General features: G+C 49.0%; 1 protein-coding gene across 4 annotated transcripts in view; it reads right to left on the reverse strand.

The window, feature by feature from the left end:
- The window catches only part of NUP214 (nucleoporin 214), a 66,966-nt gene that overhangs the window by 10,291 nt on the left and 42,069 nt on the right, over positions 1 to 14,606 (reverse strand). For 3 of the 4 annotated variants that reach the window (XM_083160890.1, XM_083160889.1, XM_083160888.1), the window contains exons 24-32: positions 14,487 to 14,586; positions 10,916 to 10,991; positions 8,787 to 8,898; positions 7,864 to 7,954; positions 7,030 to 7,094; positions 3,625 to 5,244; positions 3,452 to 3,522; positions 2,330 to 2,492; positions 999 to 1,151 (exon numbers count right to left, since the gene is read on the reverse strand). In XM_083160890.1, coding sequence (XP_083017016.1) covers positions 999 to 1,151; positions 2,330 to 2,492; positions 3,452 to 3,522; positions 3,625 to 5,244; positions 7,030 to 7,094; positions 7,864 to 7,954; positions 8,787 to 8,898; positions 10,916 to 10,991; positions 14,487 to 14,586 — 2,451 coding nt within the window. The remainder of the gene's footprint in view (positions 1 to 998; positions 1,152 to 2,329; positions 2,493 to 3,451; positions 3,523 to 3,624; positions 5,245 to 7,029; positions 7,095 to 7,863; positions 7,955 to 8,786; positions 8,899 to 10,915; positions 10,992 to 14,486; positions 14,587 to 14,606) is intronic. The other variant, XM_083160891.1, reaches the window with a different exon arrangement.

Raw genomic sequence — 14,606 nt, forward strand, 5'->3', positions numbered from 1 at the left:
ACAACAAGGAAAGTCATCCTTTAATTGTGTATCACTGTAAATGACATCTGGTAATCAATGTTAGCTGCCTGTGCATGGCTATTATTAATGCAGAGGAACCGCAGCTGAGGACAACACAACAGATGATTGAGGAAGTACGAAGGACATTAATACGAGAAGGTAGGACCTCACTCATGCCCCTCCTCACGCCCTGGCGCTGAATGGTAGTAACATATCCCTATATGGGAGTCAAGATGCCACAGCATGGGCCAATGGGAAGCCGCGGATCCCACTCACCCATTGCCCAACAGCCATTAATCATGGAAATCTAAAGCAATTGTCCATGACCTGTGGCACCATCACCCAATCAGATTACTAGGATCAAGGCTATGATTAGCTGGGGTGGTCTATATAAGTGCGAGCACCCCCCCATTTCCAACGCTTCTCACATTGCCCTAGAATATCCTATACACCCCTACGGATATGTATGTGGCTCCCGTATGGAATAAACACGGTCAGCCATCTCCTTGCATCCGGCCTAGAATACTAAAGATAATGTGTAAGAATCCTCTGGTGACCTACGGCTAAAGCCGGCCATACATCTACAGATCTACTGTCCAATCCCGCTGGTCGGAACAAAAGGCTGGTAATGTCTGAGTGACAACCAGCCAGATGTGACAATAATACAATCCTAGAAGTGGCGAGTTGCTGTTCGGGAGCTGTTTGGAAAACTGCACCCGAATTAAGCCTAACTCGCACCCTTTGAAGGGCCGAATTCACTTAAAATTGTTCGCACCCCCATTGAGCTTGCAGCACTTTTAAGCTAATTCGGCCCACCGTAAAGTGTGCCCGGTATCGTGCGGATTCGCACTCGTGAATCATCCGCGACCTTCGGGACTAGTAGGAACGACCCCTAGATCTGTAGATGTATGGCCAGCGTCAGGAAAGGGAACATACAGTGTTTGTATGACAGAAGATCCTGCGGCTATAGAGGGCAGTGCATTGTTACAGCACAATACCTGTCTTGTTGGGGCTGGAGAAGCCAAATCCCTGCGTGGAAACGCTGCCACTTCCTGCACTGAATGTCCCTGAAGACGACTTCTGCTCACCGAACGAAGAGCTACCAAAGCCAAAAGTCTTCGCCCCGCTGTTACCGAACAGACTGCTGGCACCTGCACAAGGGGAGAGGGACAGAAGACCACACATGAGATTCTCTTCAGCAATTGGTGCTTAGAATACAGTAGGCGTATACGGACTCGAGGTAACTATTGGTAACATCATTACAAGTCCGGGGTTTAGGTGGAGAGCTCCTCATCACTATGTCCAGCGGTGCACCTGACCTTCCATTACAGCGGCCCAGCGGTGCACATGACCTTCCATTACAGCGGCCCAGCGGTGCACATGACCTTCCATTACAGCGGCCCAGCGGTGCACATGACCTTCCATTACAGCGGCCCAGCGGTGCACATGACCTTCCATTACAGCGGCCCAGCGGTGCACATGACCTTCCATTACAGCGGCCCAGCGGTGCACATGACCTTCCATTACAGCGGCCCAGCGGTGCACATGACCTTCCATTACAGCGGCCCAGCGGTGCACATGACCTTCCATTACAGCGGCCCAGCGGTGCACATTAACCCCTTGGGTGGTATGCCCGGAAATTTCCGGGCTCAGCTGCGCTGTGGAAAATTTCAGGTCATACCACTAATGTGGAATAGGTGCGCACCACTGGCACACCACCTCTAGAGCCCCCCCTACCCCATCATTCCCCCATAACCTTTGCTCCGGCGATTGTACGCCGGAGCTCCCCTAACCCCCTCTTCCCCAGCCGCCATGCAGTTTACAGCAATGACGTAGGGCAGGTTTGTCGTGCCTCAGCAAAACCCACCACAGATCGTAGGAGCCAGCCCCACCTATCCTTCCCTCTGGCGTTTGTACGCCGAGGCTGTGTTCCCCTGCCGCCACTGCCACAGCCGCCAGTCACTCTCAGGCGGAGGCTCGGGAGAGTTCAGGCGCTAGTCCCCCCGAGCCCCCGCGAACATCCCCGAGCCTGCCATCTGAGAGTGACTGGCGGCTGGGGCAGTGGATCACAGCCTCCGGCGTACAAACGCTGGAGCGAAGGTTAAGTGGGGCTGGCTCCTACGATCTGTGGTGGGTTTTGCTGGGGCAGGACAAACCTGCCCTGGTAGGTTTGTCCTGCCCCAGCAAAACCCACCACTTAAGGTGTTGCCATCCATTATGATAGGACTAATTAACAAAGATTGCCTATCTATCTATCTATCTGTGTATGGGTCCTATGTCTACAGGTACACAACATACACAAAGCATCGCAGGACAGAATTATACTCACTGGAAGCGCTGGAGACACCAAATCCAGATCCCGGTGCACTGAATGGATTCTTGTTGGCAGCTTCCTGACTGGGTTTGCCACCAAGGCCACTGAAGAAACCACCGCTGCCGCCTGTGCCACTGCCACTTGCACCAAAAAGACCTCCGCCAGAGGAAGATGGCTGCTGAACACAACAGCAAGATATTACTCAGTGCTCCTAACGTAACATCACCAAGGTCACCAGAACGTGGTACGGAATACGGTCCAGGGGCAGGTGACGGAGGCACCAAGGGCCTGATTCAGACCTATTTGCAGCCTAGCAAACAAAACCTCCGCCCGACCCCCCGTGAATCCCCTCGGTAGCATTGTGTTCCCTAACGCATCCCCTCGTATGCGGCTGAATAGGAGAGAAATCATTCAATGGTCGCAAACCTATTACCAGATTAAACTGACTTTATTTCCCGCCGCAGATCGCCAAGAGAGAGCGGGGGCTGACGCCATGCTCCAAGCAGGCACCAACACGCTAGGAACATCCATAATATGCTGGGTGTCACCCTGCTGCCGCCTCCCCCCCCTCTCCAAGCAAACGGCTCGGGGAATGTGAAACAGTTCGCTCACAGGTTTGTACATGTGCAGACGCTGAACATTGAGGAAGGGGCCGAATTTGGACCCGACCAAAGGGGTCTGAATCAGCCTCGAAGTGCAGCGTGGTACGGTGGCTCGCTGCGCTCGCCACACTATATAAAATCAACTCCATGTGTAGTTGGATAGTAGGGGTATGAAAAAATGGGGTGCATTTAACATGGGAGCCCAGATAATACATAAGAACCCACTATTGTATTACTAAGCTGCTGGCAGTAGTAGGGGACGGTGGGGATATTTATTAACCCTGGCAAAGTGATAAAGTGACTGGTGATAAAGCCCCAGCCAATCAGCTCCTAACTGCCAAGTTACAGGCTGGGTTTGAAAAAGGTCAGTTGGGAATTGATTGGCTGGGGCATTATCATCGGCCAATTTATCACTTTACCAGGGGCCGCAATCCTGGCAATAAAGATGATCTGTTCTCCAAGAGGGGCCACGGACATTAACATCAGGGTCCATCAGAAAAGTGCAAGCAGAGGAGAAACCGGAAGTCATTGATACCTGTCCAAAGGCGCCTGTGCCCGTGTTCTGTGGTTGGCCAAATACTGGTCCAGAAGAGCTGGCACCAAATCCTGTGCAACAAATAAAATAGTTGTTATTTGTCATTTATAGCACAATTAATTTTACATATAAAACTTTAGAAATGGGGGAGGAGCAAACAGAAAACCGCTTACCCGGTGTCTGCCCGAAGCTGAACCCGGATGAGGAGGTTGTAGTGGTAGAGGTCGCACTGCCAAACACAGGGGCGTTCTGTCCGAAGGCCGCGCTCTGTCCAAAGACCGGAGCACCGCTCTGCCCAAAGAGACCGGCTCCGGCAGTGGATGTGTTGCTGCTCGATGGTTGGGCAAAAGAGAACGAACTTGTGCTGATGGCGTTTGCAGGGGCGCTCCCGAAAAGGCTACCACTGCTGCTGACCACAGCGGTAGAGGCTGGAGCTTGGCCGAAGACGGACTGCGACCCAAAGCTCGACTGGGCAAAGGAAAAGTTGCTCGCAGATCCGGCAGGTGCTTTCCAGAAGGAGGTTGTTTGACCAAACACAGGCTGTCCAAAACCTCCACTTCCTTCTGCCACCCCAAATGATCCAAAGCCAATGGCGGGGTTCCCTGGTGTGCTGGCTGAATTGCTGTTCTGCTGACCAAACAGAGTAGCACCTGTACTAGCTGGCTGAGACTGCCCAAAGATAGGTGCCGCTGTTGTCGCTGGAGATGAAGCAACGGATGGCTGGCCGAACGCCGAACCTGCCGCAGAGGGGTCTTGTGTGCTGGCAGGCCCTGTAGTAGGAGCCGCAGTTACCAACACTGGAGTCTGAGAAGGCAGACCTGGTGGAGGTGGTGCTGGGGGGCTGACCAGGACCGGTGTGGAAGTGATGGGGACATTTTGTACTGAGCCCACTGCAACAGGAAAGGTGGAAAGAGTTGTTTTGGTTTCTGCAGCAGGCTGTGGTGTACTGATTGTAGGAACAGCAGTGGGAGCTGTGGGCTCTGTTCCTGTTGCTGACAGAGTCTGGTTAGAAGTTGGTTCTCTACTGCCCTCGGGGGGAACCGCAAGCAGAGCTTGTAGATGTGATGCGGGTGCAGGTTCGGTGAGAGATTTAATGGGCACTACTGGTTGTCTGGCGTCCACAGCACTGGGAACTACTGTGACCGGGCTCCCAGCAATCAGAGATGCAGATGTTTGTACTGAAGATACAGGAGACACAAACCCAAATGTCTGAATATTCGCTGTGGACTCAGCTGCAGGAGCTGCACTGGTTGGGGCCACAACTGAGATATTTGGTTTGATGCCACCTGGGTTGAACAAACCACCCAAGGATCCAGTGCTTGGTAATTGCATGTTACCGAAAACCATGGCTGAAGAACTGCTCGTGGTTGAAGAGGGTTCTGCAGGCTTAGACGGCTGAAATCCCCCAGCAAATCCAGTCATTTGGCCAATGCTTGGCACCTTAGCTGGCTGTGTGGTATGCATGACTTTCGGAAACTCAGATTTGGGCGCATCCTCAACTTGACCAACCCTAAGTCCTGAAAAGCTGCCCAGAGTCTCACCACCAGGAAAGCCCTGAGCAACCACGCCATCCCCAGGCTTGGCTGTAGAGGACACGCCAGAGGGGGTGGATACAGCAAGCGGTGCCGGGGCAGGTGCAGGTTTAATGCTTACTGTGGAGTCTGCAGGGGCAATAGAAGCGGAGGAAGGAGATTTAAGGGCTGCAAAGGAAAGGGACACGTCAGATCCAGAGGCAAATGGGGCCTTGTTTGCTGCACCAGTCATAAATGTTGCAGGCTGGTTAGAATCCTTTGCTGAAAGAAAAATAAAGACACATATATACAATCTATTAGGAAATAAATCTACCAGTAAAATAAATTTATCCAAAAAATGGTAGCCAACACTGCCAGCCATTTCATTTTATCTATAGTTCTAAAGGCAGTGAAGGGGAACTTTCGGCCCTCCAGTTGTTGCTGAACTACACATTCCAGCATGCCCTGCTTTTTCATCATGCTAAAACTGTTGAGGCATGCTGGGATAGTTTAATAGCAGCCGGAGGGCTGAAGGTTCCCCATCTCTGCCTTATGGGAAGGTTTCCATTTCTCATTGTCACCTACGCAAAAGTGGGTGAAAACATTGGAGGGACGTGATGCACTAAAGTGCTTTTCAAAAATAAAGCTGATGCACTTCATTCCATATCCTGCAGATGGCGCTGTAAGTTACAGGTATTCAATACATAGGTAGCCGACGCTACCCGCTCAACAGAGGATGCAGGGCAGGGAGGCGCTGGGCAGTAGAGGCGCTCTCCCTGCCCCACATCCCCTGCTGTCCTCTGTGGCTGCTTCCTTTCCCCTAAGCACCCTGGCCAGCGTGCCGTGGCACGGACCGAAAAAGGGGTGGGGCTAGCAGCCGGAGCTACACGCATGGAGGGCGCTACAAGGAAGCAAGACCGACTAATGGCAAAAGAAGCAGGAGAGGATAAGCTGCTAGCCTGAAGTGCCCTGAACAAGTTGAGTAAAATGTGAGTGTACTGCAACTGGTGTGGGCATATGTACAGGCAGTGCTACTAGTGTCGGCAACTTTTATGGGCATATGTACAGGCAGCGCTACTACGGTCAGTAACTGGTGTGGGCATATGTATAGACAGCCCTATTGCTCTTGGCAACTGGTGTGGGTGTTCTATATAGGCAATGCTACTATTGTCGGCAACTGGTACGGGTGTTATGTATAAGCAGCACTACTCATGTCGGCAACTGGTGTGGGCATATGTATAGACAGCGCCACTGCTTTTGTCAACTGGTGTGGGCGTTATGTATAAGCAGCGCTACTACTGTCGGCAACTGGTGTGGGCATTCCGTATAAGCAGCGCTACTACTGTCGGCAACTGGTGTGGGCGTTATGTACAGTATAAGTTGCGCTCCGACTGTCTGTAACTGGGCAATATGTAGTCATATGCAGGTGTATTTGTGGCTTTGTGTGGAGCATAATGCGTGTGGTAATATCATATGGGCATTATGGTGTGTGGCATATTGTGTAAGGGGAATTACGCTGTGTGGCATAATGTGTAATAAGCATTACGGTATGCTGCATATTGTGTAAGGGAATCATGATGTGTGGCATAATACATAATGGGCATTACTGTGTGTGTTATAATGTGTTATGGGCATTACAATGTTATTAGTACTTTTATATGGCCAAGCACCTTTGGCGCGCACTCTACTATTTTGACTGTGGTGGTAGGGCAGTCACCAATTTCCTTTCTGGCACAGGGTACCAAAATGGCTAGTTACGCCACTGGTTCTGTTGTGCTACTGTGTGGTGTCATTTGGAATGGGATTAATATTGTGTGGCCATGCCCCTTCATTGTGAGATGACATGTCTTTCTTTCGGAGTGTGCTGTCCCTTTGTAAAGTTTGGGAGGGCGCAAATATATAGTTTGCAGGAGGGCGCCGAACACCCCAACACCAGCCCTGGTAGCACTAATGAAGATTCGTCATCCATGTTATACATTGACGTTGTTACATTAAGAGTTACAAATAATATAAATATTGTTGTTTAAAGTAGGGAAGGAACCTTCAACTGTCTGCAGGTGAGGTTACCTGAAGCGGCATTTCCGTGGGTTGATGGCGCAGCAGATGACGGGAAGCCCATGCTGAACACACCACTGCAAAGCACAGAGAGAGATCATTATTACCTAGTTCATCCTGAATTCATTCCAAATACGAAGCTTGACTAATCAGGGCAACTTAATATAAGAGTTAAAAAGATTCTATACACCCCATATTCACCACAATTCATTGAGTCCGTGGTTCCCAAATTGTGTGCTTAGGCACCCTGCTGTGCCGTTACAGTCTGTGCCGGGGTGCCTAGGGCTGGAGGTCCAGGACCACATCATATTATTTATGGGCAAAGTGATAGCCACTAGCACTGGTTTTGCTCGGCAAACATAAACCATGTGGACAAATCAAATGCAAAAGTGTGCACCCCCATATAATTGGGCCTAAGGGTAACAGGCATCATATGTTTAAATTAAAAAAATAAAGAACTGACACTCAAGGGCAGTGGTTCCCAACTGTGGTCCTCAAGTACCCCTTACAGGTCACCTGTGGATTTTAAAAATGTGTGACAGTTGGTGATACACAGCGCACTGGCTGGGTAAAGCTGGCCATACATCTACAGATTTATTGTCAGATCTGGCTGGTTGGAAGAAAAACCTGGTAATGGATGAGAGTAAATGACCATTTGCTTTGAAATGCTGGAAAACTGCAAAAAATTGTCTCAGATATTACCAGATTTTTGTTCCAACCAGTCAGATCTGACAATGGATCTGTAGATGTATGTCCAGCTTAACTTGGAATTAAAGCTGGAGGGAAGAGAGGGAGAGAAGAGAGGGAGAGAAGAGAGGGAGAGAAGAGAGGAGAGGGAATCCTTACCTGGGAGATGAAAATGGGAAGGCTTTGTTACCATTGACACCAGAGGTGGTAGATGAAGCCACCTGTGTATCAGATTTCAGGTTTGCCTGTCCTAGACACACAGGTAAAAGGGGAAAGACAGCATTAGACGATTCCTACCAAGGTGAAAGACCAGTCCCAATTATTTTAAATCAGTCTAGTGATTCACAAAATGTAATGGAGCCAATAAAATACTTGTCGCCTATCTTCTGAAGAGATGGTGAGGGTCAGGCTGCGGTGAGAGGGTCAGGCTGCGGTGAGAGGGTCAGGGGGGTAGGGGAAGAGTGTTAGGGCACTTACAAGCCCCTGTTTGGATTCTCCATATCAGGAAACCAGGAATGATATTATGCCTTCTATTTTATGCAGGTGTCTCCGTGCTGGAGAATGTAGTCTCCTCTGGGACGGAGATGGAGGAGAACAGTGCGGCTTAGTTTGCAGGCGTTACATCAAAAAAAAGGTTCTGGAAATCGATGTTTCTCCACAATATTTTATTTAATCAATGTTTTTAAACAATATTTTAAATGATATCGCTCATTTTCCCCCCTTCTGAGGGATATAGTCTAAAATATTGCTTAGTGTGTACGCTAAATATAGAGCGTGGTTAATGATGGTATCCATCATCCTTCATGTACAGACGACAGAGCACGTTGTTAACCAGGGCTATGACTGCAGAATGTAGCATTGTCCCCGGTCCCTATGGCAATGCCACACATCTCTGCACTCGCTGATCATGGCATTCTGCTGGGTACAAACAGTGCGTAGTGTGTTTCCAGCTTATCACTAACCGAGTATCTCCATAGAAACAACAGGGCAAGACATTTGTTCAGACTGAAAGAAAAGCAAAGTCACCGACCGGAATAAAAAAAAAAAAATGTGTAATTGTTTTGCAGCTACTGTCAGCTGACCTGTTATCTTGCTGGGAGCCAACACGGATCCTGGCTGCGTAGTGATATTACTGTACGGTGGTGGAGGAGGAGGAGCAGCAGAGGGGGTCTTTAAACCACCAGATGGAGGAACCTGTACAGAAAACAAATTAATGATCACAACAAAGATCAGATATAGTACCTGGTTAGTAGGTCAAGGGGACAATGTATCCATTCATAAAAGAAAATTGGTGTTCTTATTTACTGTGCGTCAGGAATACCCCTTCTACACTAGCAAAGAAAATCCAAGTTAATGAATGTGAACACACATCAACCCTGAATTTTTATGATTGTATTCTACACCCCAGCGTCCCCAACCTGCCGTTAACCGTGTGTTACATCAGAACCAATTTCAGGTGCTCTGGTCCAAACATTGTGAATACCCTGGGGCACAGGGACATCGTCAGTACTCTGCTAGTGGATCAGCTTCCTTCACGGAGTCTGGTAACACTATTGCTGTGGCATACCCGAATTAGCAATCATAAAAGGGGCATTCTCAATGAGGTAAAGAATCATTGGCAATGGTCTTCCTTCCCAGGCTGGACAAGAGGATGCAGACTACGTAAGAGGACAGGATCTTCACCCAGGCAAATGGTCCCTTCATATGGAGATCGCTTTGGATCTGTTGGCAAAGGTCGAGTCTGACAAATTATGATCTTATCTGGTCTAAACCAAAAAAGATTCCTCTTCCCCGTACATGCTGTGGAAATCTAATCTGCATCATTGGATTCTGGTGGCTTTGGATTGGTCATGGTTCCCAAACTTACAACAGGTTCTGGTTGATAATCAGTGGCCACTTCTGCTTTGTTGCGACTTGTTACAAGCAAGGGCCGTTCTACAATCCTCTATTCTACTGATAACGTGGCTGTAGAGACCTAGATCCTAAAGAGGACGGGTGTTCCAGCTGCAGGGATACCAGCCATGCTCAGGGCTCATACGCAGTTTCTGCAGATCATTACAACGGCATTGAGGGCTTATCTGACATTACTCGGTTATCATGGCTCTTTGTTACCCTTCTGGATCTCTCGCTTTCTCTTATTACCTCAGATGGAGCAGATATGGGGCTGCCCCTCGCTGCATGGTGATTTCAGAGGTAACTGGCTTTACTCCCTACGGTTCAGCAGTTTGTGCCAGGAGTTCTTCATATCCGACCTCCTTTTCTGCCATGATTTGAAATTGGTCTTCCGTTATTTACAGTCTAAAACATTTCATTTTGAAGATGGTATTTGTTCTGGGTTATTGCATCCAGCAGAGTCTGTAAACTTGGTGCTCTCCTTATCAGATGTTCCAGGATGACCAGGCAGAGCTACATATGAAGCCTTCTTTTGCCCAAGGTCACTCGGAGTTCCAGATCAAATCAAGCCACTGTGGTTCCAGTCTGTTTATAAATGGACTCATCAGTTTGGATGTAATGCAGGCGGTTTGTGTAACCCCGTACCTCTGCTTTATGGTAGATAAAAGGACCTCTGCTTTATGATTTCCATTAGTCTTGTCTTCTGTGCAAAGGTTTTGGGAACAGGGTGGTGTGCGTTTCCGCAGGGCGCTCCTGTCTGACGCCTGCTTTCGGATGTCCCCAGCATAATTCCAGTGTCCTCCATGGAGGAAGGAGAAAAAAAGATTTTTGTTCTTAGCAGCAAATTCCCTTCCCGAGTCCATGGGGGACACTGGACACCCTCTTCCTGCACGGTTGTGTTTGGATTTGGTTTTAATGAGTGTTGCTTTTGTTCTCCTGTGTCACATCGGGCACTTTTCCTTTGGTTATTCCTTTCTTGCCTTCAGACTCCACTTTGGCTTGGCTAACTAAGAACTGAGATTAGGGGGTTCAGAAGGGGAGGAACCAAGCCCAAAATCAATAAAGACTTTAAATGGCAGGATCAATGCCCCGTACTGGCTTCCGCAATGTGTGGTGATTGGTGGGTATTCTCAAGATTCCAAGGCGCATAGCCTAACACTTGGGTACAAGGCTAGATAATGATCGATTTAGTACATTCAAGTTAAAAAATATTATTATTATTAGTGACTCTACATCTACACAAAAAATAGGTAACAAAATGCATATTAGTCAATTTACACCAAATCACCAAAATCACATAACGAGAAGAACTTTGTACCTGCTTAGCTGGAGCGGAACCAACGGTTGCCAAAACCTGGTTAATAACTTGGGCCGCAGAGTGAGGCACGGATGGGCTAGGAGGGAAATAAGAAGAGACAAGGGTCACAGAGGTTCCAATCGATGGAGCCATTTACGGCATCACTGCAAAAAACACACACAAATGTACATCCCTCTGGACCATGGGACTATAGAGCCTCAGCAAGGAGTTTGTGCTCAATTCAAAATGGCGCTATGGGGCTCAATCAACGGAGCACCATTAATCATACGCAATGGGTTTTATCATTCACAAAATAAGTTTCATCACTCATTGATAAATAAGGCCCGAATGTTTGAAACTCCTCCCCTTTCTATAGCTCAAGGTGTAAATTGTAGAATTAGTAGTGCGTTTTTATATGCAAATAATGTGGGTGTGGCTTCTAGCTAGGCATGGCGGCAGATCTGTGCTCTTCTCAACCCTATAAGGCGACCTTTTATCCAATTAACTAAGACGTGTTGATACTTCAGTATCATAAGGCCCACCCCTCATGGGGTACCAACCGCGCCTGCGGGAGTTTAAAACCAGCCGTAGAGTACAAGCGGAGAGCAGAGCGCGTCAGCTAAAGGGATCGGCTGTACCTGCTAGCACTGGAAAAGGGACGTGTACAAATATATGAAGGGGCAATGTCAGGCACCCCATTTTATATGGTGGTCGGAGACTAGGACACGTAGGCATGCCTTCAGACTCCAGAAGCGGAGACTTCATACCCTTAGACTGCGGTCAGGGCAGTAACTGTGTGATACTCTGGCAGGGGGGGGGGGGGGGGGGGGGGGGGGGGGTGATGGCAGATACAATGAATACATGTAAACTAAGGTTAAATAAATATTTATTGATGGAAAAAAAACAAACATTCAGGGGTAGAATAATCCATAATCATTATTTAGCCCAAAGTTGAACCACAAGTAAATACAGTAATTCAGATCGGGAGATCACATCTAGACCACACTGTCCCACGGGTCCTGGAAACGGCTTTTTTTCAACCTAAATTACCTACAAATGTTAAAAAGGTTAAGAGCCTAATTCAGACTCTATCAGACCGGGCTGAATTTGGCCTAGTTTCCGATGGTAGGTGACTGCGCGATTATCTGCAAACCCCCTGTGCGACTGCCAAACATTTCACCGGCATTCCCATAAAAACGTTGGGTGTCCCCCTGGTAATGCCGGTGTGTCATTGTCCGTGTGGGGCGGGCAGCTGAAGTCACATGTCAGTGCACGCCCCCTTTTCATCCATGATAAACGTATAGACTTACTTTTTATCCAGGAACGGAGGAAGAATCATCTGATTGTCAGGATTTTTGGTCTGTGCGGCCGCACGCGAGGGGAGGTGTTTGTATACAGATCCCGCGCAGGCTAGCGAGAGGATTCAGCAGGGCAGCGTTTACCTGTTCGTTAGGCTGCGAACATACGCAGTCCAGCAAACAGGTCTGAATCAGGCCCTGAGTTTGATGGTATTAATTAATAAACGCCCCCCCCCCCCCCCCCCCCCAACTAAAAAAAGGGCAAAACAAAAACCCCAAACCAAATTAACAAACAGTGATGGGTCTCCAGATTGTGCAAACACTGCCATTTGGTGTTCCGTGGACTGTGTAAAAGACGAATGTTAAGTACATTGACGGGCAACAAGCAGCCCACTATAGCTCCTGACTGGCCGGCCGCTCGGCGCTGCTGTATGTGTCCCCGATGGCGGCTGTGTGTGCGCGTGGCGTAGTACTGTGTAACCAAAGCTCAGCTCGGCGCATGTCCGAAAGGCCACAGGACTACGCTTCGTGCATACACAGCAGCAGCGAGCCGGATTTCTCCCCCGCTTCTCACTACAGCCGCAGCACCACCGCCGAGGATGGGTCGCCGTGACTGCAATCAACGTCATTTTTCAAGGCTGGCGCGCAGGTGTTTGAAATATCTAAAGAGTGGCAGGTGTGTGGCATTACTAAGGGGAGCTGGTGTGTGGCAATACCAATGTAAGGGACCTACTATTGTGTTGCATGATGTGTAAAAGGGGTGTATGGTGTGCTACAAAACTTTCAAAGACACACCCCCATTTAAGTGACCACACCCCTATTTTGGATTGCAGCCCTCGAATATCTGCTGGAAGTAGTGAGTGAGTGAAATAATTGCCCCACCCCTGCTTAAGTACCTTGTGCACTATAAAAGACTAGGTACTTATGTAATATCTGGACTCCCGTTTTTCTTATGAGACCGCGTCCGCTCACCACGCTTCAGGCACGGTGGCTCGCTGCGCTCGCCACACTATATAAAATCAACTCCATGCGTAGTTGGATAGTAGGGGTATGAAAAAATGGGGTGCATTTAACATGGGAGCCCAGATAATACATAAGTACCAAAGACTATTCAAACAAAAGAAAACACAACAAGAGGTGTGGTGTACAGTAGGTAGGTGTATACAGTAGGTAGGTAATTACGAGACCGACTTCGAAGTAGATGCTTCCAATAAATAAATTAAGGTACTTGTTTCCTAGCACGGCCACAACGATCATGATCGTGGTCATCGGGTGTAAAATCGTGGCCATCGTGGCCATCGCATGCACTAAAAAAAAAATCGGGTGTGATGGGCCAGACGCGATGCCCGCGATTTCCCCATAGACAACAATGTTAAATGCCTCAATTTACCCGCGATGACCACGATTTCCCATAGGAAACAATGTGAAATGGCTCAATTTAACCAAATTATCATAGGAACAATGGTAAATGGCCCAAAAACACCCCTGAACATTGAAATGTCCCCCAAAAGTAGTGTACGCCACCCCGCGATCAACGTGAACCCGAAGCGTGGCGAGCGCAGCGAGCCCGCGAGGAGCGGCGGTACGCGTCCTCCGACCTTTTCATACCCCCACTATCCACGTCGGCGTGGAGTTGAGAATAGAATAGTGTGGCGAGCGCAGCGAGCCACCGAGCCCGAAGCGTGGCGAGCGCAGCGAGCCCCGCGAGGGGACGCGGATACCTGTGAAGCCCGCGAAGGGACGTGTTTACCTGTGAAGGTATCCGCGGCCCCTCGCCACGCTTCGGGCTTGGTGGGTCGCTGCGCTCGCCACACTATTCTATTCTCAACTCCACGCCGACGTGGATAGTGGGGGTATGAAAAGGTCGGAGGACGCGTACCGCCGCCGCTCGCCACGCTTCGGGTTCACGTTAATCGCGGGGTGGCGTGAAATACTTTTGGGGGGACATGTCAATGTTCAGGGGTGTTTTTTGGGGTTTCTGGCCCATTTACCATTGTTCCCTATGATGATTTGGGTAAATTGACCCATTTAACATTGTTTCCTATGGGAAATCGCAGTCATATCGAGGCATTTAACATTGTTCCCTATGGGGAAATCGCGGCCATCGCGGGTGGACCATTTTAGCATTTTTTGCCGCATACGACCCGACCGACGCGATTTTCACTGTTTTCAATGGAAAAATCGGGGGCATCGCGTCGGTCGCAGGCCACTAAAAATTACACCCGATGGCCGCGATTGTGGCCGTGCTAGGAAACAAGTACCTAAACTAATATTATTCTTTTTTAAAATCTTACCCAATGACTGTAGAAAAGCTTGGTCCAGGCCCGTTGCCCTTCAGCTCCTTCACATTGACCACCTGGGGCACAGTTTGCAGGGTGGACTCCGTGAGAGAAGCTGCAGATAGACAGAGACAG

This window comes from Crinia signifera, chromosome 9, assembly GCF_055691185.1.
Source record: "Crinia signifera chromosome 9, ASM5569118v1, whole genome shotgun sequence".
In the NCBI taxonomy this organism is placed as follows: domain Eukaryota; kingdom Metazoa; phylum Chordata; class Amphibia; order Anura; family Myobatrachidae; genus Crinia; species Crinia signifera.